The 26,226-nt window shown below is 36.2% G+C and overlaps 1 protein-coding gene across 8 annotated transcripts in view; it reads right to left on the bottom strand.

Moving 5' to 3' along the window:
- The window catches only part of SLC4A4 (solute carrier family 4 member 4), a 343,883-nt gene that overhangs the window by 169,140 nt on the left and 148,517 nt on the right, over nt 1-26,226 (bottom strand). For 5 of the 8 annotated variants that reach the window (XM_019757100.3, XM_088791346.1, XM_074324475.2 and 2 more), the window contains 2 exons: nt 23,382-23,542; nt 16,128-16,307 (listed from right to left, as the gene is read on the bottom strand). In XM_019757100.3, coding sequence (XP_019612659.2) covers nt 16,128-16,307; nt 23,382-23,542 — 341 coding nt within the window. The remainder of the gene's footprint in view (nt 1-16,127; nt 16,308-23,381; nt 23,543-26,226) is intronic. The other 3 variants (XM_088791348.1, XM_019757102.3, XM_019757101.3) reach the window with 1 other exon arrangement.

The following is a 26,226-nucleotide window of genomic DNA, read 5'->3' as shown; positions in this document are numbered from 1 at the left end:
TGACTGGAGCCATCTGGCTGCTTACCATCATGAAAACTGGGAGGCTCACAGCATCTATTACTTATACTGGCAAATTCCAACAATTTGATTTGTTGGACCCTATGCATACTTTTGTGCATAAAGAGATACAAACTCTGTAACCCTTTCATGTTGCTTATATTCTCTTCACAAATTTACTCCGAAGATAAAATTTTAAAAATTTGTTCCCAAAGCTGGAGCTGAAATTTCTATAATTATACCATGGTAATAAGCTATTATTGTACACCTTTTCCAAATAATGTTTTTATTGTACCTCTTCTACACTTACGCTACAAATAACAACTTGGTTTTGCTATCTTATATATGCTTTTTTAAATCACTTTTGCCTTGCTTCAGGCATAAACAAGGTGGAAATTAGTTTATATGATTGCGACTTGATGAGAAAAGATATAGCTCTAAAGATGTGCGAGTGATGGTTTACAATATCTAGACTGCAGAAAAAGATGTAAGGAAAACTTTTTTAATGATTCATATTTACCTTGAGAATCAACTTGTGTCCAAAACCATCGATCCCAAATCTGTTCAAGTGAAGAGGGTGTCCCTACTTGAATTACGCAAATAGACCAAAAATCCTCTCCAGCGAAATGCTTTTTATATAGTCCAATGAAGAAGAAAATAAATTTTACTCATGCTAAAGTTTTAGGACTCAAAAAAAAAAAAAGTTTTAGGACTCTTTCAGGATTGTAATGGTGTGTGCTCAAATGGTTATTAAGCACCAACTATGAATTCCACATTGTTATTTTGTCAAGAACTTTAACCCAAGAGTATAGCAGCATTTCACCTGTAAGCACATGCCTAGAAATTTCCATTTGGAAAGCCAATAAAAACATCCAACTGCCATATTTGGCGTGTATTTCTTTCTAGATATAGAATGCTCTCCAGAGCCCTTCAATAGCACATGATTACACAAAGTAAGAGACCAGATTTATTGATGTGTGGGAAATAAATTATGGTTGAAGAAACTCAATACCCATTGTAGTTGAATTAGCATATTGTTATTAAGCACACTATGTTCCTCCATTTCTTACGCTTGGACAAGTTTCTGAGCTTCAGGTTTTTCATCTTCTAATGAGGATAATGATAGATACATTAGAAACATCAGAGAGAACAATGCCTAGTATATATAATAGGTGCTCAATTAATGGGAGGTGTTATTATCCCTGCTACTACTAATACCATAGGTGGAATGCTTCCTTCGTTCAACATCCTGAAAGATGTTGGCAAATACTAAAGACAGTAATCTTGGCCTACTTAAAATGCAAAATTTGATTCTTAAGAAATCAGGTTTGCAAACCTGAAAAGATCTGCTTTTTCTCCTTTGTATTTGTACTAAAACAGGGTTTTAATAGAATGAGGCATGCTTAATCATTTTTGAAGACTTTAATTTTATTCTTCTTTTTTTTCTTTTGGGAAGACATAGTAAAGAGTCCACAATGCTCATATCTCATGTCTTTATTTTGCTTATCCTCCTTTTCCCGCATTCTTCCATCTTTCCCTCTATTCTTCCCTCTATTTCTCTTTCACAGACACCAGGACATGGTCCCAGATCTACACTTACTTTCTTGTCTGCTCTTAGAGAAAGATGAGCCTTGGGAAAACAAAACTTCGCAAGGTTGGCTCTATCAAAGACCTCAAGCCACGGAAGATTTACTCAGGAATGGCAGCAGCAAATCAGTGACAGGTCCTTTATATATATGGCTTTTCCAGAGAGGGAGAAACAGAGAGGGGAGTACTCATATGTGATAGAATAAGACAAAGAGAATCATTCCATTCCTTTACTCCATAACAGGCCTTGGCTATGTATAACACACTCGTAATTAGTAAAATTGTAAAATAAGTTTATTTCTTAGTAACATCCTGGTATACATACATTATTTATTTATAGCTAAAAAGTTATTGCTCAGACATATTGATCAATTTTTATACTCTAAATTAAACATATTGTAAAGCTCATGAGTGATACCTCATCATATTATTTGGCATCTGTAAATTTCACAATGAAAGTATCACTGTTTTAAAAATAAAACTCCAAGGGTTCTGGTGAAGATGGCAGAGTAGGAGAAGGCTGTGCTTACCTCCTCCCATGACCACATTAAAATTGCAACTAAATTATAGAACAATCAACCTGGAAAACCATCTGAAAACTCGCCAAATAGAAATTCTATAACTCAAGATATAAAGCAGCAGCCACCCAAAGATAGGAAGGACAGCAGAGATGCAAAATGGGCTGGCCCAACACTCACATGTGGTGGTCCAATCAGGAGGGATATCTCAGGTGCAGTGATTTCCCCCCCCCCAAAGGGTGAGGGGTCCCAGCCCCACACCAGGCTCTCCAGCCCAAAGAACCAGTGATGGGAAGAGGAGCTGCCATGGCATCTGGCTATGATAGCAGTAGGGATTCCATCTGACTGGATGAGAGAGAAAGCAGCTGGAAACCAGGTGTGCACTTAAAGACCCCATATACAGACTCTCATACTCTCTTGGCACTAATCAGGCACTCACCATGGGCTCTGGCAGAGAGCCTGAGACTCGGGAGGTGCCACAGACATACGGGAAGAGACCAAGTTGTGTGGCTTCAGATCAAGTGTTGGAGAGAAAACCACCATTACCCATGCATTCAGCCCTACTCCCTTTTAGCCAGATGGTGGGCGCCATCTCTCCTGTGTTGATCTATCCCCCACATGGCCAAAACTGAAGTTTAATTGGCCTGGTGAGTTCTGCTTATTCTATCCCGCTGACACCCTGGGACTCTGTCCCACCCAACCTGCACAATGCCAGAGGCCTTTTCCTGGCTGGCAGGAAGCCAGTGTTGGCACGTGCTACAGTCTTTCTTGGACAACTCTCTAGGGTCCGTGGACTCTAGGGAGATGGCAGCTGGCTTCGGAGTGCTTTAAAACTTTTGTGGAGTGGACCCAGGTTCCGAACTAGGATCAGATCTGAATCTGCCTTAAACTGTCGAGTACCACTCGTCCCACACTGGTGACTTCCTGAGACCTGGCCCCACCCAACTCATGCACCAATGCAGGCTATTTCTAGGGCCTGCAGGTATTCAGCGTTAGCCCATGCTGCAGTCTTCCTTGAACAACTTTTGGGGTTCACATGCCCCAGGGAGGTAGCAACTGGCCTTGGTGTGCTCTGAGCCTTTTGCTGAAAGTAGACACAGACTGAAAACTGGCATCAAATCTGAATCTGCATTAACCCACTGAACACCACTCACCACACACTGGTGAATCCCTGAGAGCCCACCCCACCAAACTCCCGTACCACCCAAGGCTCTTTCAGCAGCTGAAACTTATGGACAGATGACAGGAGGTGGCAAGCCTTGGGGTTCCCTGGGCATTTTACTGAGCTGCATCAGGCCTGGTACTAGTGACAGCCAGCTGTGGTTTCCAGCATGGACTCCCACACACCTCCAGGTCCAACACAGTTAGTGACCAACCACAGATGGCTTTGCAGCTCCTACCAGGTAGCCCCAGACCAGTCACAGGCAGCAACTGACCTTGGCCTGCACAGAAACCCATCCTAAGAGGCCCTAGAACCAGCACCTGGTGGCCAGCTTCAAACCATAACCGAACACCACCTGATTAGCTCCACAAGCAGGACACTAAAAGGCTGGTATTGGCAGGCACCAGAGCCCAATAGGGCAAATCCCTCTCCATCAGGTAAGCCCCCTGCTCATCAGCCCATAAGCAGTGGACATGGCCAAACCCCACAGCCAGTCAATCTGAGAGTCAATCCCATCCACTGTCATGCCAACAGCAATCAAGATTCAACTACAACAGGAAGGCACACACCACCCACACAAGGGACACTCCTGTAGCATCCAGCTTAGGAGTCCAGGGAGACTGTGCCACTAGACCCCACAGAACACCTACTATATAAGTCTACCTGGCCAAGAATGTGAGAAGAAGCAGATCTACCTAATCTATAGAAACAAATACAGAGAGGCAGCCTAAATGAGGAAACAAACAAACAAAAAGTCCTACATGAAAGAATAGGAGAAAGCTCCAGAAAAAGAAGTAACCAAAATAGAGGCAAGCAATCTATCAGATACAGAGTTCAAAACACTGGTTATAAGGATGCTTAAGGAACTTAGTGAGAACTTCAACAAAGAGATAGTAAGCATTAAAAAAAAGTACACAGAAACTATAAGAAAACAGTCAGAAATGAAGAATAACTGAAATGAACAATACACTAGAAGGAATCAACAGCAAGTTAGATGAAGCAGGGGATCGAATAAGTGATTTGGTGAGAAGGCGCAGAAAACACTCAATTGGAACAGCAAAAGAAAAAAAACAATAAAAAAAATGATAGTTCGAAGGACCTCTGGGATATCATGCATAACAATATGCGCATCAAAGGGATACCAGAAGGAGAAGTGAGAACAACGGATTGAGACTCTCTTTGAAGAAATAATTACTGGAAACTTTCCTAACCTGGCGAAGGAAATAGCTATATAAGTCCAGGAAGCGCAGTCCCCAGCAAGAATAACCCAAGGAGGCCCACACAAAGACACATTATAATTAAAATGTCAAAGATTAAAGACAAAGAGGGAATACTAAAAGCAGCAAGAGAAAGGCAACTAGTTACTTATGAGGGAGTTCCCATAGGACTGTCAGCTGATATCTCAACAGAAATTTTGCAGGCTAGAAGGGATTGGCACTCAATATTCAAAGTGATGAAAAGCAAGGACATACAACCAAGAGTACTTTACGCAGCAAGTCTATCATTTCAAATTGAAGGAGAGATAAAGAGCTTCTCAGACAAGAAAAAGCTAAAGGAGTAAACCATCACCAAACCAGTATTACAAGAAATGTTAAAGGAACTTCTTTAAGTATAAGGGGCAGAAAAAAAAAAAAAAAACACAATATAAATAATAAAATGGCAATAACTAAACATCTATTAACAATTACTTTAAATGTAGAAGGATTAAATGCTCCAATCAAAAGACATAGGGAAGCTGAATGGATAAGAAGCCAAGACCCATACATATGCTGTCTACAAAAGAGCCACTTCGAAAGACACATAGACTGAAAGAGATGGAAAAAGATATTTCATGCAATGGAAATGAAAAAAAAAAAAAAAAAAAGCTGGAGTATCAATACTTATATCAGACAAAATAGACTTTAATACAAAACTATAATAAGAGACAAAGAATGAAATTATTTAATGATAAAGGGATCAATCCAACAAGAGGATATAACCCTGGTAAACATTTATGCACTCAACACAGGGGCACTTGAATATATAAAGCAAATACTGACTGACATAAAGGGAGAGAGCTGCAGTAATACGATCATAGTAGAGGCTTTTAATACATGATTGATGGATCTTCCAGACAGAATATTAACAAGAAAACAGCGGCCTTAAATGACACACTAGACCAGATATTTTTTATAGCATTTCACCCCAAAGCAACAGAATATACATTCTTTTCAAGTGCACATAAAACATCTTCCAAGATAGATCACATGTTAGGCCATAAAACAAATCTCAATGAATTTAAGAAGACTGAAATCTTCTTAAGTCTCTGATCACAGTGGTATGAAACTAGAATCAATTACAAGAAAAAAAATCTAAAAAACACACAAACACATGGAGGCTAAATAACATACGACTAAATAATGAAAGGGTTAACAATGAGATCAAGGAATAAACCAAAAGATACCTTGAGACAAATAAAAATAAAACACAATGACCCAAAAGCTATGGGACATAGCAAACGCAGGTGAATTTTACCAAACATTCAAAGAAGAATTAACATCTAAACTTCTCAAGCTATTCCAAATAATTCAAGAGGATGAAAGGATCCCAACCTCATTATACAAAGCCACCATTACCCTGATTCCAAAGCCAGACAAAGACATTACAAAAAAAAAAAAAAAAGAAAGAAAGAAAGAAAATTATAGGTCTATATCCCTGATGAACATAGATGCAAAAATCCTCAGTAAAATATTAGCAAACAAAATCTAGCAATATTTTTAAAAGATCATATACTATGATCAAGTGAGACTCATTCCTGGGACACAAGGTTAATTCAATATATACAAATCAATTAATATGATATACCTCATAAACAAAATGAAAGATGAAAATCATATGATCATATCAATAGATGCAGAAAAAGCATTTGACAAAATCCAGCAACCATTTATGATAAAAACTCTCACCAAAGTAGGAATAGAGAGAACATATCTCAACATAATAAAGGTCACATATGACAAACCCTCCACTAACATCATACTTAACACGAAAAGCTAATTTTCCTTAAGATCAGGAACAAGACAAGGATGTTCACTTTCACCACTTTTATTCAACACAGTATTATAAGTCGTAACCACAGCTATGTGACAAGAAATAAAATGTATCCAAATTAGAAAGGAAGACAAAAAACTCTCATTATTTGCAGATAACATGATGCTATACATAGAGAACCCAGATTCCACAAAAACCTATTATAACTGATAAACGAATTCAGTAATGCAGCAGGATATAAAACTAATATTTAGAAATCAGTTGCATTTCTATACACTAAGAATGAATTATCACAAAAATTAAGAAAACGATCCCATTTGCAATTGCATCCAAAAAAATGAACTACCAAAGAATAGGTTTAACCAAAGAGGTAAAAGATTTGTACTCAGAAAGACGACATTGAAGAAAGAAACTGAGGAAGATACAAATAAATGGAAGCACATACCATGCTCATGGATAGGAAGAATTGTCCAAATGTCCATACATCCCAAAGCAAGATAGGTACAGATTCAATGTAATCCCTATCAAAATAGTAATAGAATTATTCATAAAACTAGAACAAATAATCCTAAAATTTACATGGAGCCACAAAAGACCCCAAATAGCCACCACTTTCTTAAGAAAAAAAAAACAAAGTTAGAGGTATCACAACACCTGATGCCAAACTATACTGTAAGTTTATAGTAATCAAAATAGCATGGTACTGGAATAAAAACAGACACACAGATCAATGAAATAGAATAGAGAGCCCCAAAATAAATCCACATCTATATGGTCAATTAATATTAATCTATGACGAAGGAGACAAGAACATACAATGGGATAAAGAGTCTATAAATGGGACTGGGAAAACTGGACAGACACATGCAAAAAAAAAAAAGAAAAAATGAAACTAGACCACCTTCTTACACCATATACAAGAATAAACTCAAAATGGATTAAAGATTTAAATGTTAACACCCAAAACCATAAAACTCCTAGAGGAAAACATAGGTAGTAAACTGTCTCATATTGCTCTTAGTAATATTTTTTCTGATATGTCTCCTAAGGAAAGGAAAACAAAAGTAAAATTAAAGAAATGGGTACATCAAACTAAAAAGATTTGCACAGCAAATGAAACCATCAACAAAAAGGATAAACAACCTACTGTAAGGAAGAAGGTATTTGCCAACGAGACACCCAATAAGGGGTTAATAGCCAAAATTTATAAAGAACTCACACAACTTAACACCAAAAAAACTAACAACCCAATTAAAAGATAGGTAGAGGATCTGCATAAACATTTCTCCAAAAAGGACGTAAACACGACCAAAAGACATGGAAAGATGCTCAAGGTCACTAATCATCAGAGAAATGGAAATTAAAACCACAGTGAGATATTACCTCATAGCTGTCAAAACGGCCATCATCAATAAATCAACAAACAAACGTTGGTGAGGACGTGGAGAAAAGGGGACCCTCATGCACTGTTGGTGGGATTGCAAATTGGTGCAGCCGCTATGGAAAACAGTATTGAAGTTCCTCAAAAAATTAAAAATTGAAATACCTTATGACCCAGCAATTTCACTTCTGCATATGTATTCAAAGAAATCCAAAGCACTTATTTGAAAAAATACATGTACACCTATGTTCATTGCAGCATTATTTACAATAGTCAAGTTACGGAAGCAACCTAAGTACCCATCAATAGATGACTGAATAAAGAAGAAGTGATACATATAAGAAATGGAATATTATTCGGCCATAAAAAAGAATGAAATTTGAATATTTGCAACAACATGAATGGACCTGAAGGTATTATGCTAAGTGAAATAAGTCACACAGGGAAAGACAAATAACATATGATCTCACTTATATGTGGAATCTAAAGAACAAAATAAATGAAACAAAACAGAAACAGACTCATAGATACAGAGAACAAATTGTTGCCAGATGGGAGGGAGGTTGGGGGGCAGAGTGAAAGGGGTGAAGGGATTAAGAAATACCAATTGGTAGTTATGAAATCGTCACGGGGATATAAAGTAAAGCATAGGGAATGTGCTCATTAATGTGGTAACAACTATGTATGGTGCCAGGTTGGCACTACACTAGGAAGGGGGATCACTTTGTAAATTACATAAATGTGTAACCACTGTGCTGTACACCTGAAATTAATACAAAATAAAATTGAATGTCAACTGTAATAAAAAAATTTTAAAAATTAGGGGAAAGGTAAAAGGTAATAAAATGTTCATATATAAAATGAATAAGTCATGGGGATGTAATGTACAGCACAAGGAATATAGTCAATAATATTGTGACAGCATAGTACGGTGTCAGATGGTTGCTGGACTTATCATGGTGATCACTTCTTTAAGTGTACAAATGTAAAATAACTATGGTGTATACCTGAAATGAACATAATATTGTATGTTAGCTATATTTTAATAAAAGTCTTTTAAAAATAAAAAAAATAAAAATAAACCTTTAAGAATGTTCTAATATATTAGGTGGTAGAAGAAAAAAACTAGGAGACTCAGAAAATAATAGAATACAAAATAATGATGGGAAATTGAAGCTCTGTCCTCAGTTTTAAATCTGAAAGGCACTGAATTTGCCCCTTAAAGTACTTCTGAATCATAGCTGTTCCTTACGGTTGTAGCTCACGTTATACTTATTAACTACTTTCACAAAGATAGCTTATTCACTCCTGGCTGCATACATTACTACATTAATTTGATAAATATAAAAACTAAGGCTCAAAATGATTATGTAAATTGTTCAAAATCAGTGCTTACTGTTAGCCTAGGATTAGAATGAAGTCTTTGGAAAACATAATACCATGTCTTCAAGATTATAAAGTAGGCCATTAATGTCAAAATCTAAATACTCACTTTTGTTCTATCTCTTACGCCTGACTCTTCATTGTCATATAGAACAGAACAGAATACCAAACACTAGGAGAGAATGACACTTGGTGAAAAATGTAGTGTTGTTTGTTTAAAGATCTGAACATTATAAATCTGGAAGATCAGTCACTTGCCTGGGGAAAAGAAAGAAAGATAAGAATGGGGTCTGATAGACGAATTAGAAATATAATAAAAACAATGCTAATAACTATTGTTATTAGGAAACACTTTCATTCAGATACTTTTCTAAAAACTTTCCATGGATTGTCTCATTTAATCGAAGGCTGAGAAGAGCTTGATCATTCACTGGGTTCTGGCCAGGGCATTCATCTATGCTGTGCAACTGAATGCAGAATTAAGAGTCCTGAACAAAACAGATGGATGGGTGTTGTTGGTTTTTGGAGAGAGCTGACTATATGCAGAAAGGCACCTGGCAAGATGACTCATCCATTTTAAGGTGAGGTGAGCCTGTTAACTGACCCATCTCAGAACGGGAGAAGCATGATAGCCTGTTTCAAAGAAACAGAATCTGTGAGGGAAGTTAGGGAAATGCCGCCTTACCCATCGATTCAGGGACCAGTTCTGAATTTAAGCATATGGAGGTAAGGGGAGCCACAAAGTAGAACCACCCAGCCAGAGACAATTGGGAAAAGCTAGACTCCAAAACCCAGAAACACTAAGAATTCTAAAGAGAATTGAGGAAGCTGCCAAACCTGGCAATGATCCCAGCCCGATCCACCACATGCCAGCATCTAGTCAGCTTAATCTAATATCCACAATAAATAGCTTGAATATACCTAATCTTAAATCAGATCTAAAGCAACAAGAGCCTCGCTAATCCCACTGACATTTCAATGGGGCCTGGAATTACGATGAACAAAAGAAAAGATTTCTTTCCATTGTTCATTCTATGTTGTTACCCACTATCTTACTGTAGGTAACAGCAATAGGTTACACTGTTAAAAATACCTAAAGTTGTTGTGTGCTTATGTCAAAAACAGCAGTGTGAGAGAGAGGCTGGGAAGCAGCCTTCTGCCTGGTGCATAACTTTGAAAAGAGGAATCCAGAAAGAAGGTAAGTGGTGCCAACAAGTGGTGGGAGTAAACAGATCGCATTTCTCATACTTAATAGAAAAGAAAAAAAAAAAAGGTGAATTGAAGACAAAATCCAGAGGTTCAATCAGGAGTAGCGTATATCCTAGTAAATACAGAAGACATCATCTCGCACCAGGAAAAAGCATGGAGGAAGCAGTGCGAGGCCTAGAACTGGCTGCCTGGCACGGAGCTGCCACATTTTCCAAGTCCTCATTTAAGTCTCGGATTCTCAGTGTGGTTTAGGGTTTCCCTGATAGCTAGTTAGCAAAAAGTAAAATCAATGATGTGGACAGATGTTCTATAAGAGGGCTATAAAGAGAAAGGGCTCCATCCTCTCCCACTGGTGATGGAACGATATTGGTGTCAATCACCAAAAGGCAGAAGAAATAAATCAGCTCTATATCCATGAGTTTCTTCCAAAACAGTAAGGTACAGAGCAAATATCATTGCAGAAACAACTCTTACTAAATACAAGATTTTCTTTCTTAATTGTATTTAAACATATTATATGTGATTTGATATCATTTGTTGAGTGACTACTATATGCCAGTTACCAGTCCAAACATTCTACATACATTATCTCATTTAATTTCCATTATCTCTGTTTTACAGACATCAAAACAAGAGTTACATTACCTTTCAAATATTTTATTGAAAAAAAATACTAATGAAAAATGGGGTTACAAAATTGTATTAGGGAAAAATGAAATTCAAAGTCTAGGTCTGATTGGATAACCAAAGTGATTTTCCAATGAAGGACATCTGTACTCTCAGACCATGGAAGGCAAGTAACTGATTTTTATGTAATTTAGTGAGGAAAAAAATGAAGACGCCAAGAAAAGAACAGGGACAAACTGATGATGGCTTTGCCCAAATGTCCACAAAGGTAGTGAAGCTGAATACTCAAATCAAGGTTCCCAGCTGATCTTGATCCTAAAGTCAGGTCCCATTCATCTTCTGTAAGCTTAGACCATGCATATTAAATGGGAAGTGATATTTTTTAAAATCAGATCATCCTACTATACACTTTTTAAAACATAGTTATCAGGTAATCTTGTCATAAACATCTTACAAAATTTTTATTGAATGAATACAAATTAAGTATAAACATTAACTTCACTTTCTAATAAAAAACAAACTGAATACATCTTACTTGACTTTTAAATATTACCAAGGAACATTCCTGGGCTGAAACATCATTCTTTCATAGTAAACCACAATGATACAGAACTATTACCTAAGTATCTCATATCAAATTATTAAACAGAACTATATAAAATTACCAATTAGTCAACGTTATCTTACCCACAAAAAGGGCAATTTCATGTGGTTCAATCTAAAACAATAGTGAGACATAGAAGTAGTAAAGGAAATTCAACACCAGAGGAAATGATAACCTCATTACTTTCTTCATACAACACTACCTCTGCAGAAATGCCTCAATTAATATATTGAGAAATTATAGCACTTGCCTAAAATTTCGTACCTGGTAGACATGGCCATCCGAATTCACAGATGCCTCAGACAAGTGGCAATTTCACAATAATTAACATCTTGGAAGCTAGCCGGATTTTTTCCTAATTTATTACAAATAAAAATGGTTTTCATTTCTTTTTAGAAACACTAAATCATCTTGAACCTCAAGCTACAGGAGGACCCTAAGCATGATGAGAGTGGATCTTCAGCTATGGATAGACAGCGACTGGACTGGTAAATGTTTGAAAACCAGCTCTCCAGGTGAAAACAATGCGCGCGTGCGTGTGTGTGTGTGTGTGTGTATGTGTGTGTGTGTGTAGTAACTTTTGCTGATGTAAAGGATGTGCAGCACACATATAAATAATAATAAAATATACTTTGCAAATTGCACATAGAGTGCTTTTGTTGATTTTTAATGAACTCTTTTATCAGTAGCCAATTTATAGTGGCAATTGGCAAACAAGCACAGTTCAAACATCCATGTTAAACATCCATTATCATATATGCTAACAGGTAAGACAAAAGCAAAACAATGAAGACGTATGTCAGACTTCACTCCTTGTCAATGATGTCAGTGACTCCTTTGCTACACTGGATAATCATTTTTAAATACCAGAATAATATTTTCTCAATTCTTCGTGCTATTCACACTTTAACAGTTGGTATGAACTGAATGTTTGTATCCTCTGGAAATTCGTATGTTGAAATCCTAACCCCCAAGGGATGATATTAGGAGATGGGGTCTTTGGAAGGTAATTGGGCAGAGCCTTCTGGAATGGAATTAGTGCCCTTATAAAAAAAGACAGGAGAACAAGATAATCTCTTTCTGCCATTTGAAAATACAGTGAGAAGGCAGCCATCTACAAGTCAAGAAGAAGGCCATCACCAGGAACCAAATCTGCAGCACCTTGATCTTGGACTTCCCAGCCTCCAGAACTATGAGAAATAAATGTTGTCTAAACCACCCAATCTATGGTAATTTGTTATAGTAGCCAAGCTGACTAAGACAACAGCTATAGATATTATGTACTTTTAAGTTGAATCTGCATGATTATCATTTTCTCCATAATTTTATAAAGTCTAGAGACAATTAACAAAAATCAAGCTCTGATTTATAGCCTCTGCTGATTTCTATGGTGTAAATACTACCATCGTGGCTGACTTCAAATTACCAATATGAAGTCACTGAATGAAGAATTGGGAAGAGATGCACAGTAGCACATCATCTTACAGTATTTCTACCATATAGACACAAAAGACGTAAATAACCTCAACAGCGTAGACTATAGTAAAATGCACTAAAATAAGTAGGAAGTGAGGGATTTTGAGTGTTTATCACCGTTAGTTTTAATATAATTATTTGTCTATTTATATAACTTAATTTTTCATAGTATCTATGTTTAACAACCAGCTCACAAAATTCCTGATAATTGGTAAGAGGTGGCTCCAGCAAACCAGTGCAAAATGAAAGCATTTCCAGTTCTGAAGTATCTTCATAAATTTGCTCTCATAACTAAAGTTGACAGTGTCATTCGGTCTATTTTGTAGCCTATGATAGAAAACTAAGTAACTTCAATTTACCTAGGTTTCACATGGGCATATTAGAATCTAGCTCTAATTATAACAGATAGAAGTTTCTGTTTTGTTAAAATAGTAGTAACAGTTCTATAACTCTTTATTTCAGAAATTTATTCTAAGAACATTTCATAATGTTTAAAATATTAATTAAATGCTAACATACAAAGGTAAGTGTATAAACTTATAAGAATAAGTGCTTCTAGAAAACCAAAAATTTGCCATTTGATCATTAATAATAATGTTTCATGAAAGGCACATGAAATTCATTCCTATAAAATCTCTCAAAGCCAAACCTTACCTCTGGAAATTTAAAAGGAGTTAGGTAACACAAAGGCCAAGAGTAACATGTTTCAAAAGGCCTAATCATATTCCATGCTTCAGGGTGTAAGCTGATCAGCTGAAGAGCTGGAAAGGAAAAGCACTGCCTGGCCTTCCCATTTGCATTCTGCCTAGCATATATAAGATTTCAGAGAGAAAAGGTGAATGACAAAAGCAATTTCAACTTTCCTCTGAAGTACAAAGATCTACTGATAGGATAAAAGACTGAGTGATGAGTGATATCAACTAATTAGTTGTATTCCACATCCAAATGCTTTCTCCTAAAGTACAAGATACTGGCCTCCCAAGACCCATCTGTTCCTAATTTCTACTCTGCCTGCACTTCCCTGAAAATGAAGCTCACACCACCCTGGTAGAAGGCACCCTCAACCTACTATATCCGTTCCTTTTCTCTTTGCAAATATATCAATATTTGAAAATAATGCACTTTCTTGTTTCTTTATACTACCACCAGCTTCGTGACTAAAAAAAAAAAAAAAATCTCCAAATCATAGAATTTAATTTCATGTGAGAGCGAGGATAATAAATAAGACATAAAAGACAGACTTTTACTTTAATTGCCATAATTCTAAAAACATGGGTTGCTTTTAAAATGAAATATTTATGACATCAGTTATAATAAACTGTTTACCCCATAACCTTTGCAGCCATTAAACAAAACCTCTCTTCAAAAATACAATTAAAAAAATAAAAATTAAAAAAAATAAAAACATTTCCCATCAGCATCAATATTCCAGGTAATGGCAGAACCATCAAATTGTAGTAGGAATGTTCTAAATTAGATGATTTCTTTTGTGAATGCTTTTTATAAATAGCATTTCTATTTTAAGTATTTATTTATAATCAATTTTGCTTCTTAAAAAATCAATATATAAGCCACTCAATAAGACTGAACTTCTCATTTGGTGCTACTTAAGGACTAAACACTCTTATAGAAAATACAATGATGGAATGGTTCGAAAATATACCAGAGAAAGTTTGCTAATGGTAAGCTTTTTTCCAGACTACCATTAATTTTAATATTTAATCAGAAAACCCAATTTTCCAGAAATGAAACAACTGAGTTAGAATTCAGTTCATACAATTCACTTAGCCCACCTTTTCCATGACAGTATGGTTTCTGTTATTCTGCAAGTGCAGCTGATGGCCAGGAAATAGAAGCCCCCTTATCTGCTCATTTCTCTTAATTCTAAAAAGGACTGGGGGTGGAATGGGAGAGACCTACTTCTACCAGCTCAATGCTTAGCAACTCTTTCCACTGTGCCTTCATGTTTCATACTTCATGGAAATTAACTTCTCCCTTCTCAGATTGCATCCAATCATGAAATTTATTTGAAACAAAGGCAATGATACAGAAGATAGACACTTTACAGAAAACTCTGGTAAATGCAAAACAGAGAATAAGTAAGATATAGTGCCTTTCCTATTGCTACCCTGTTTCCCCAAAAATAAGACCTAGCCAGACCATCAGCTCTAATGCGTCTTTTGGAGCAAAAATTAATATAAGACCTGGTATTACATTATATTGTATTATATTAGACCTGGTCTTTTATATTATTAATATAATATATATTATTATATTATATTATTATATATTTATATTATTATATAATTATATTAGTATTATATAAAACATAAAATATATATTATATTACATTACATTATTTTATTAATATACATTATTATATTCATATATTGTTAATATATATTTATTATATTATATTAATTATATTATTTTACAATATTATAAAATATAAGACCCAGTCTTATATTACAGTAAAATAAGACCAGCTCTTATATTAATTTTTGCTCCAAAAGACGCATTAGAGCTGATGGCCCAGCCAGGGCTTATTTTCAAGGAAATGCGGTATGTAAATGGGGTTACTATCCCACCTTGAATCATTATTCTCACATCTAGCTATCATTATCATACAACAAAAGAGATTTTTTTTTAAGTAGAAAAATAATAGTGAGCCTTATTTTGATGAATGATCATTTATAAGCTGGATAGCAGCTCACATATCAAATCAAGCAAATACTTCACGATAAAAGATTTCAGAGCATCATAGCTTAGTCTGTCCTCCTAATTCTGACAAACCACCATATTGAAAGTATATTCCTTGATGTACTCAATAATCTACAAGTTTGCTGATTCATCTCAAATATTCAGTTGCTTCATCATAGCATTATTACCAAACTTCAGTCAATCAAAGCAGAGATACATGAAGCAAGCGAGGCATCTTGGCATTTGCAGCCTACAATAACTGCTGAAATCTTTCCAACAGGACTGCAAACCTGCCCAGCTGGATAAAAAGTGTTATTATGAAATGGCTGTGGCATATGAACTTGAGAAAAGAAGAAATATGGAGAGAGGTTAAAAAAAAAAGAGATGACAAGAGATGGATAAAAGTGAGTGAGACTGGTACAGACAGCAGCAGCCAGTTGGCCCCTGCATTACCATTATCAGGGTTCGCAAACATCCTACTTGCACTGGAGACTGTCTTCCCAATGTCAGCCAGGGATCGAAGGTTAGATTTCTTGGTTTGATGCCGGTGCTTCCGGAGCAAAGTATAGGTCACCTTATCCTTAAGGTCAGGTTTCAAAAGGCCTGTCTCAATCTGATGATCAACAATCATCTCTGATACAAAAACAAAACAAAAACAAAAACTCAGTCAGAAGACCACGAAGTTAATTTTTTACTCTAAGTTTATAGATGTCATCCTCAGATTTAATATCAATATACTATTTTCCAAATTTCCACCTTCCCACTTTACGTGAAGGGTAAAGAAACAGGGACACTGGCATTAATTAGAGAATTATAAATATTACAGTAATTATAGTTTTAGAGAAAAATTGTCTTGTTCATTTTTTCCAAGTCCAGTTCATACTGAATTCACATAAATCACATTCTTTTATGAGTAGCACAATAAGTTAGTAATTTACATTTTTCAATTACGAGAAAAAAGATTAGAAAATTTCATGTATGCTATATCAAGTGTGCCAGAAATATAAATGATATGAAAAAAACTTGAGAATATATAAAATTTAAAGTAGTGACATTACTGATTTTTTTAATCTATTTCCTCAAATTCTTCTGTAATGTTGTTTTTTCTTTATAATAGGACCAAGTAAAGGAAAACAGTGCCTTTCCCTATATCGGGTTATTTGAACACCAATTAATCCAATGAAAGAAAGATTAAACTATAAAATTATGCCTTAGTCTAAGAAGGGAGGGTTATTCTTCGTTTAGATCCAACTAAAGCCTTTCTAATATAAACCATTAGTCATTTTAAAGTATAAGTTGACCTGAATTTTCTATGAAATTTTAATATCTTAGTCTTACTATTAAAAATATTAAAATTTCTATTAGCTCTTTTTTAAAGAATGATTTTAACTAGAAAAGATGACTGTGTTTCATAGAAATTGCTCCATGGGTGGCTTTGCTGAAGGAAAAGTTATACTCTAATAGAAAATAAGAAATCCATTTTCTCACAAGTCAGCATACAATGTACGCAACAGTATAGCATAAATGTAACCTGGTGCACCCTACCTTACTGTCACATCACAGGTCGACATTTCCTCTGCCCAAAACAGGGTTCAGGACAAAATATCATGAAATCTGTGCAAGATAGGCAATGGCAGGATGCTACCTCACTGTATGCAGTTAGAGCTTTTGTCCCCTTCACAGAACCCGAACAGTGTATCCCATGCCTACCTGTTCAAGAGCATGGGTGCATCTAGCACATCAATAATTTCCTCTTGGGCAAATTTCTCAGTGTCCAAAAGTGGAGAAGAAAACAAAAGCTCTCCTTTTATAAAAGTCTGACAAGAAAACTGATAGGTGCTGGTAGGATAAGAGCATCTCTCAAGCATTCCCATCCTTTTGTAAAGAGAATTTACAAATACGCAAGAGGTTTTGCTTGGGCATGGCGGAACCTCTCAGAAGTTCATCCTGATAAAGCAGGCACTCAGAACTGGCCTCATGAGGCACAGCTAGAAACTGACGATTTACACAGTGTGCCATCAACTATTTGGGAACCAAGCAGAGACTGAATCCAGAATTTTCTACCACATGCCTTACACAGATGTCATAAATATCCCTTAATGCTGGACACTTAGTAGGGAGCCTGGGCATGGCAGGAAGAGTTTCTTCCATAGGAATGTTTTGGTTTGACAGTGGCCATTAGCTCTGAGTATTCTTAACTGATCCTGTAATACAATTAACTCTCTGTTCCACAGTAAAATAAATAGGTGCTACTGACACAACCCCATCACATTCCCTTTAAGTATTGTTCAATGTGGAAACTTCATTTTACAGAAGAACCACAAAAATAAACAAACAGTCCCAGCATATCTGCTGTGTTACCAAACTCCTACTCTAATTCCAAAGTTGTGGATTAAAGTGTTTCTTATCTACCCTTCCTGGCAGAGCCTCCCTCTGTTCTTTCTCTCCCCTGTAATCTCAAACTGATCCATATATATGCACAGCCGGCCCTCTATTACTAATGCCTGGAAATCACCAGTTAGAACAGGTTAAAACATCTGTGTGGCTGATGTTTCCATAAAAATGGCCCACAGTGCAGGGATCTCTTTACACATAAACTACAAATCCTTTCAAGGAAAGTCAGGGGGCTGTAACATTTCACAGCTACACTGAAATTAAGCCTTCAGTGTTCAAAATCCCACAGACACTACCACTTGGGGAATGTACCAACTGTAGATGATAGCAGAGCTAAAAGGAATCTCCAGGAGACATCAAGTTCAAGGTCTTGTTATACAGATGAGGAAACAGAGGGCAAGAGAGGAGACTTGCTCACAAACATAGCCTAATTAGAGGCAAAACCTTCCAAATAAAAGCAGGTTTTCTGATTCTTCATGTAGATCTTTTTCCGTACCACACAGTATTTTTCTTTATTTAAAAAGGAAGCTCGAGACCAAAAAAAAAAATTGCTATATGCAGAATTTATGCAAACCAACAGAAAGATGGCCATGCAACAGAAAAAAGGCCAAAGATGACAAACATTCTTAAGAGGAATACAAAGACCCAAGATATAGTCAACTTCAAGACTAACAGACAATTTAAACAAATTATGCAAATATAACCAATTATGAGATATCTGTTACTCTACAAAGTGGCAAAAATTAAAAGACTAATCCCCAGTGATGTGAAGGCTGTGTGCAACAGGCAATCCACGTACTGCTGAGAACAGCAGAACGAGCACAACCTTTCCTGAAGGCCACTTGGCAACCACATAACAAAACCCTTCATTACGTTCAAGTCCTTTGCATATTTCACCATTAGAAATCCATATTAAGGAAATCAGCAGTTTCACAGAAGCATCATAAAAATGCTCACTTTTCTTTACCGTAAAAACTGAAGGCAACTTAAATGCCCAGTAATAGATTATTAAATATTTTATATTTATATTTAATGCCATGGAAAGATAATTCATTTTATGTCTTTAAGTTTTAAAAGGCCGATTAAAGTGCCACAGGATAAAACCATTTTGCAAAATAAATTTCATATGTGTCAACAGATGTACAGAGAAACTGCTGGGAGGATAATCCTAAAAGAACAGATTTATGGTATTCTGATTTTTGTATATTTTCCGGGATTGTTTAAAAATGAACATAGATTTGTGATAAAAAAAAAAACCAAATACATTACCATTTTGAAAATACAAAAGATGCAAAAGGCAAGAAATGCCTTGACTAACACATCTGCCAACAGCCACAGCTCAGGAACGCCTTTAAATATAAAAATAAGAACTCCAAAAATAGAGCTACATTTTCCTAATCTATTTCCCATCATTATAAAATACCTAAAATGGCTTATAATTTTTTTTTTAACTTAGATGGGGAGGTAAATTCCGATGTAGTCGGCTTCACTTGTGAATGACACTCTTTAAATATATAATTATAATGATGAGAGTAATAATAAAGCTACTAAAATAATCCATGAAAATGATGATTTGTCCTTTAAATACTTTAAAGACAAATTTTTCTATTAGTATTAAGAAGGTGTTCTTCATGAAGAAAACAAGGAGAGCTCCTGAGAAGAAATCAGACTTAGGCTGAATTTTTTTCTGCAAGTGTGAGAAGTAACACCTGCTTAAACAGTCACCCACTGCTCATGACAGAGGACCTTTGCACCTGTAGCCAGGGGATGCCTCTCAGAGGCAGGACACTAAGAAGGAGTAGCAAAAATGGATAAAAATCTTGCTATTGTTTGTTTGACATAATCACACTCGTTATTACTACTGTTTCTTCTGGTCTGTTGAGATAACACTGGAGTTGAGAGATACGTCTTAAGACAGCTATACGTAATTCTCAACTCTGAATTACCAGCACGAGTCAAGACAAAACAACTCCACTTCATCCTCTCCTAAAAAAGAATTGTTTTGATAACCAAATAATGACAATAACTCCAAGTTACCATGCCGTTTCTGTCATTTAAAATGAAATAAGGGCTTTTCTTTTCCTTCGTGGTTTTTAACCCACTTCAAGGTTTAGATTCTTTCAGAGGACTTTTAAGTATTTCTTTTCAGCCAGTCACACTCTCTCAATCATGTTCTTTTCCTCGCACTCCTGCAAATCTGGTCCCTTTTTTTTTCTTTCTTTTGCTTGTGAATTTTTTTTTCTTTTTGGCCTCTTTATTTGCCTCTAAATTGTTTTTCTGTATTATCAACTCCAGAATGACAGCACTGGCTCGCTCCTGTTTGCCGCGGGGACTGTAGAACAAACATATTACTGGGCAATGATACCTCCGTGACCTAGTGGTGTCTAATTTTAAAATTCAATGACAATTTTTAAAGTAAATGCATGAGGTTACAGAAAAAGTTCACAGCTAATAATAACAAGTAATGGAAAATTAAAGTGAGAACACAGAATGCTTGGAGAACCTTTCTTAAATATAATAAATAGCAGAACCTCTCTCGTTGGCCATTGACTAACGAGTCTCCAATATAATGGGGGGTTCTGTCTTCTACTGCATATAAAGGGTCAGCTATTTGCTAACGACCCGAAGTTCCAAAAGATGGCTCTTTCTGGTGATGAAGAACCCAAAGACAGTTTTACAGAAAAGTCCAAGTATATATTCAACTTTAACTTTTGTCACCCTTGTTGGAACAGCTCCAGGCACAGCAAAGAAGCTGTTAAATTGTTTCCAGCTCCATCTATTACACCTTTCGGAAACTTTTCTCCTGCTCATCAAGTACCTAAGCATCTCTGTACCTGACTGAGTCTACACTCAGCCCTCTGCTAGGTGCCGTGTAGAAAGATGTGCATAAACTCATTTATACTGGGATAGTCATGGAAGTATGTAACAAAAACACCTAATGTCCTCCTCATTTAATTCTCACAACCACCATGAAAGGTTCACCCTCATCCTACTTTTACAGATGAGTAACCTGAGACTGTTAAAAAGTAATTGCTTTGTGCATTCCACAGTCACACATGCTAGTAGGGGTAGACAGTAATTAAACCCCCTCCAAATTTAAATCCCCCATTCTTTCTATGACACCACTCTGCATCTCATGGAATTCATATATGACCTCTGTCGGGCAGAATGTATATTTTAATAGGGGACAAACCCTGGGCTCAGTGAAATGAAATCTCCACATGGTAGAATTTCAGGCAGTAACAATGGCCTGTGGCCAATAGAGAGACTTTTTTTTTTAATAGGAACTTTTCTGGTGACCTTTAAACCACAACACATATTCTCCTCCTCAATTGCCTGCACATTGCCAGGTCACAAGGTTAATTTCCATTTTACCTTGCATTTATGCATCTGATAATATTTTTCTCAACTTGTCTGATTTAAGATGTCTTTGCTCCAGATTAGTTCTTAATGTCCAAGTAGACAGTAAATGTAATTCTCACTCAAAAACTGGACTGATATTTGCTAACGATGATATTTTTTTAGATAAAAATCTCTCTTGCAGCCTTTACCAAACGAAACAAACTCAGTGGAACAAACCACCCAGAAAACCATTCCTTCCATTTGCTTCTGTCTTTGCAGATGGATTCCACCTTCCCTTGGTACAATAATCCAAGATCTCTCATGATCTATCAACTGTCCATTTCGGCCTTACCTGCCTTGTCAAATATAAAAAATTCTACATAGTATTTCCTACATTACTTTCTAACTACCTATGCGGATATGGATTTATAACTTACCCATTTACAAAGTGGTAGATTTGCAAACCTAATTCCAGGGCCTGGAACAGTGTCTGGCACATTGTAGAAGCTTACACTCCACTGCTGAATAAACGCAAGAATTAATTCTGTCCACCTAGCATCATTACCTTAGTCTTTCTCTCTTCCCCATTTGCACCTTAAGTACCTCAGATGCATGACAAGTGTGGGGCTTCTTCACAAATCTAACAAGTTCTCTGAAGAACTGAATACATGTACATCAGCTAGATATATGCCTCCTTTGACTACTAATCTTTGTTTTCAACACAAATGCTATAGCCTCTCCATTTTCTATAAACATACAGATACCATAGACAAGTCTTCTGTCTACAGACAGTCAAAGAAATTTTGCAGTAAGTCTGAAATTACACAGGAACTTTACACTGGTCATTTTCTGCAGAGCCATGATCCATATCCAATTCTCCACAATCCCAAGGTAGGCACCCTACAGACCCCTTGGGAAAGGGCAGTCATCCATCCAAGCAGGTCCAGTGGTCACCTGGTTATGGAATAACCAGGTTATGGAATTTTCCTAGGAGTAACAATCAGAGTGACTGCCCCTGTTTCTCAGGGTGTGCTCAATGAACACCCCATCTGTGCTGTTGGTCAATGCACCTAGATCTGTACAGTAATAAGGCAACTTAGACCAGGCCCTGGCAGAAGATGAAAACAATTACTATTGTTTGGAATGTAGTGGTGTGTGCCCAAGCTGTTCGACATGGTGAGTTAACATGCACTACACAACACTAATTGTTGCAAAAGATGCCAAAGCCACCCTGCACCATGAGGGTCAGTGACTTGCAGGTAGTTGCACAAATGATACTCAGCACCAAAGTGACCTGACTCTGCCACTAACCCATGCTCTGCTGACTGCTTGCCCCCGCATAACTTTTCTCTACCAACAGTTAAGGGAGCTTGACTTCCATCTACAAAATCAGCCCTAACCCAGGAACTGGACTATTTTCCTTTGTGTAGAGGATTTAAACCCTATTTTATAGATGACAAAACTGAGGCCCAGAGTTCAGTGCAATGTCTAAGATCAAAGAGTAATCTAGTGTCCAGACTTCCAGTCCAATATCGCCAAGGATGAGTGGGGGTAAGGGGCACCTTTATTCAAAATATTAATTTTATGCTAATCAGTGAAAAAATGAATACAAATATGTACACATACAATACGACTCAAATTTTAATTTTTAAAAAATAACATAGAAAATAAAAAGCACAAGAAAGAAGATTGAGAAACAAAACTGAATGGAAATAATGCCAAAATGTCAATAACGACTGACCGGAGAGAGATATAATGGATGACTTTTTAAGTTTTCTTCTCAATATTTGTCTGTATTTTCCAAATTTTCTGCAATAAATCCTACTAGTTTTATAACACAAGAAGAGAAAAAGAATAAATGTTCTAGAATATTTGACTCTGCTTATACTAGAAGTCATTTGCTTTGATGGAGACTCATGGATAGGCAGGAAAAGCTGTAAAAATGGTAAGAACTTAAAACAACATACTTACCCACCAACTGTGGGAGAGAAGAAGCTTCCCTGTCAAGCATAATGGATCCTTTCTCCATACACGTCCTCAGCTCAAATAAACTGTGAAGGGATAATGTGGCCACATGGGGCTTGCTCCATCTCTCCCCACCCTGTTCCACCTTTTCTTCAAACTTAATCCACCTAGAAACATGAAATTAGTGAATAGAAATTAGAAGTGTTTTAACCTTCCTGGAAATAGCAACATCAACCCCTCCATTTCCACCCCCACCAGTACTTCCAAAACATCTCCTTTTGTGGAGTCTTAAAAGCTTATTTATATCATTAATTGTGTTACCTATAGTTATAAACACACTAAATAGAAGAACTAGACTGTTCCTTTCCCTAATATTAGAGAGAAAGAAAACAAACCAAAAGGAACCAAAGCACTCTTGGTTTTATATCTATCTATATGTAACCATGAAAAACCTTAAGAACAATTATTTAACTAAATCTTTTAAATAAGGTCGAAAAAATATGCATTACAAAATTCTCCTTGTAGGTAGAGCTTACAATGTGTAATAGCCACCATTGTGAGAATTCTGTTGTGTCTCCACAAGGCAAATTTATATAAGATGAAATATCAGTTATGAACCAATATTTATCTTAAATATTTGAAAAGCACAGTCTATGAAGTGGTCAAATGAATATATAATTTCCCTTTAATGCCTAAAGAGGGTCAGCACATGTTGCTATGTCTTACTTTAATACATATCCCTCAGCTGACACATGTTCCCCCTTAAAGTCTGGTTCCACATGTGTTTAAAAATATGCAAGCTCAATGAACAACACATCTATTCTGAAATAACAGATCTCCTAGCATCCTTAGTATTGGAGCAAACAGCCTTCTTTCATAGCTTCTTCTTTCTAAGACTCCTAGACATTTTGATAGCTTAGCAATATATATCAATTTTTAAAAGTTTAATGGAAATAAAGGCAAAACACATTTGACAATTTTTATGTCCCACATATTACACATATAGACTCATCTTATACTGGTTAAAAAAAAAAAAAAAAAAAAAGGAAAGCATCATCATTTTGCTATTCATTACGACCCAAAGAAAAATGTTTCCCTCACTTCAAACCTTCTGAAAAGATCAACAGTGGGGTTAAAAAAAATTGTTTTTCTACATTCTTCACCCAAAGGTTTAATGATTGAAAAATGTTTTCCTAGAAAAGGTAAACACTCACCTAGCTCACTAAAGATGAGAACAAAGGGCAGAGATCAGAGGAAGTTCTACATGAGGTATTATTTATAGACCACTCACCACCCCCAGAGGAGGGAAGAAAAAACACATTAGCAGAACCGGTAGTAAAAATAGATCAAGAGATCAGTCACAGTGTCAAAGAAAATTTAGAATTTTAATCAAGCCCAACACTCATGTGATTCAGAAGTATTTTGGCCATATTCAAAGAGTCTCCCTCCATTACCCTCTCAGGAAGTCTCGCCCTGGCAGGAAACACCCACATGTCAATGGCAACCTTATTCCCAACCCCACCCGCAATTCTAAGACCCTCTTCCTTTCCCGTGTATTCCAAAAAATGTAGGCAGTGGAGGTTTTTACGTTTTCCTCACAAGCTAAAAAGCCAACATCACCACTAAAGTTTTAAAACTTCAGAGCTGGACCTTGTTCATTTCTACAAAGTGGTTGCAAAACATTCCAAAAAGAATGGAAGACCCTTAATATTCTGTGTGTGTGTGTGTGTGTGTGTGTGTGTGTGTGTGTGTGTGTAAATTAGTTCTTCTCTTTGCGTGGTATTAGAACCACAGAAATAGACGTGGAGGGGAAATGTCAATTTTACATCACACTCATAGAATTCTATGGATTTTCCAAAATGATAAAAGGTAATTGGGGTTTATTTTGACAGTAATCATTTTATGGAGCATATATTTCATTGGTTAACTTTAGGTATATCTTTTTTTCACACTTGCTCACAGAATCGCTAACCATATTTGTGGGTAACTCATGTATGAATCTTATTTACCTTTGATATTATAATTTATTGCTCAAGATAAGGTTTTGGAAGACAGAAGATTCCATAGTATATGAAACAAAGACAGGGTTACATATAATTATGGCATCTGTGAATAGTGACTCCTTGTTTTTAGTCCTAAGAGTAATCTTATTAGGTGAGGGATAGAATCTTTGGTCATAAAATTTAAGCCCAAGATGAATGACAAGGGCCAACTAGAAACTCAGCAAAGGGGAGTGTTTTATACAGCCTTCACTTCCTGCTTATCTTTACTAAATGAACCCCCTTTCTATCAGTTGCCATAAATCAGTTTTGCCAAATCCATTTCTTAAAATAAAACTAAGGCTCACTTACATACAGTATGGCACAAGGGCTCTTTTCTACCATTATCCTCAAATGTCCAAAAAATGTAAGTTTAATGTTTTTTTAAAGGAGCAAAACCATTGCATTTTTTTTGTGATGGATCTTATATTTCATCCTCTCCATAGTTTATATTTTAGGCAACCTGACTGGACTTCAATATGACTTTGAACAAGTCTTAAAAGCACATTTAGAAATCATAAATCTTAACTAGTTTGGATTTATGGGATAGCATTCATTACTCACCCTCCTGGAATACACCAGCTCTTTAGGTCAAGATTTAACAATAAAAGAATGGAAATGTAGTCCCAAACTACCAGGTTCTTAGAATCCACATTCCTAAGTGATCAGTATTATCTCATAGTTCCATTTAGCATCTATTTCACTTTGAGTTCAGTAAATACTGAATGCTGTGATCATGTCGTATCAGCAAAGCTAAGGGCATAAAGGAAGCTCTGGCATAGTGACTATACAATTCCTTTAAAATATATTGA

This window comes from Rhinolophus sinicus, chromosome 1 (genome assembly GCF_057876585.1).
Source record: "Rhinolophus sinicus isolate RSI-liver-muscle chromosome 1, RSI-T2T, whole genome shotgun sequence".
Classification (NCBI taxonomy): Eukaryota; Metazoa; Chordata; class Mammalia; order Chiroptera; family Rhinolophidae; genus Rhinolophus; species Rhinolophus sinicus.
This window is presented reverse-complemented; position numbering and strand designations above follow the sequence as displayed.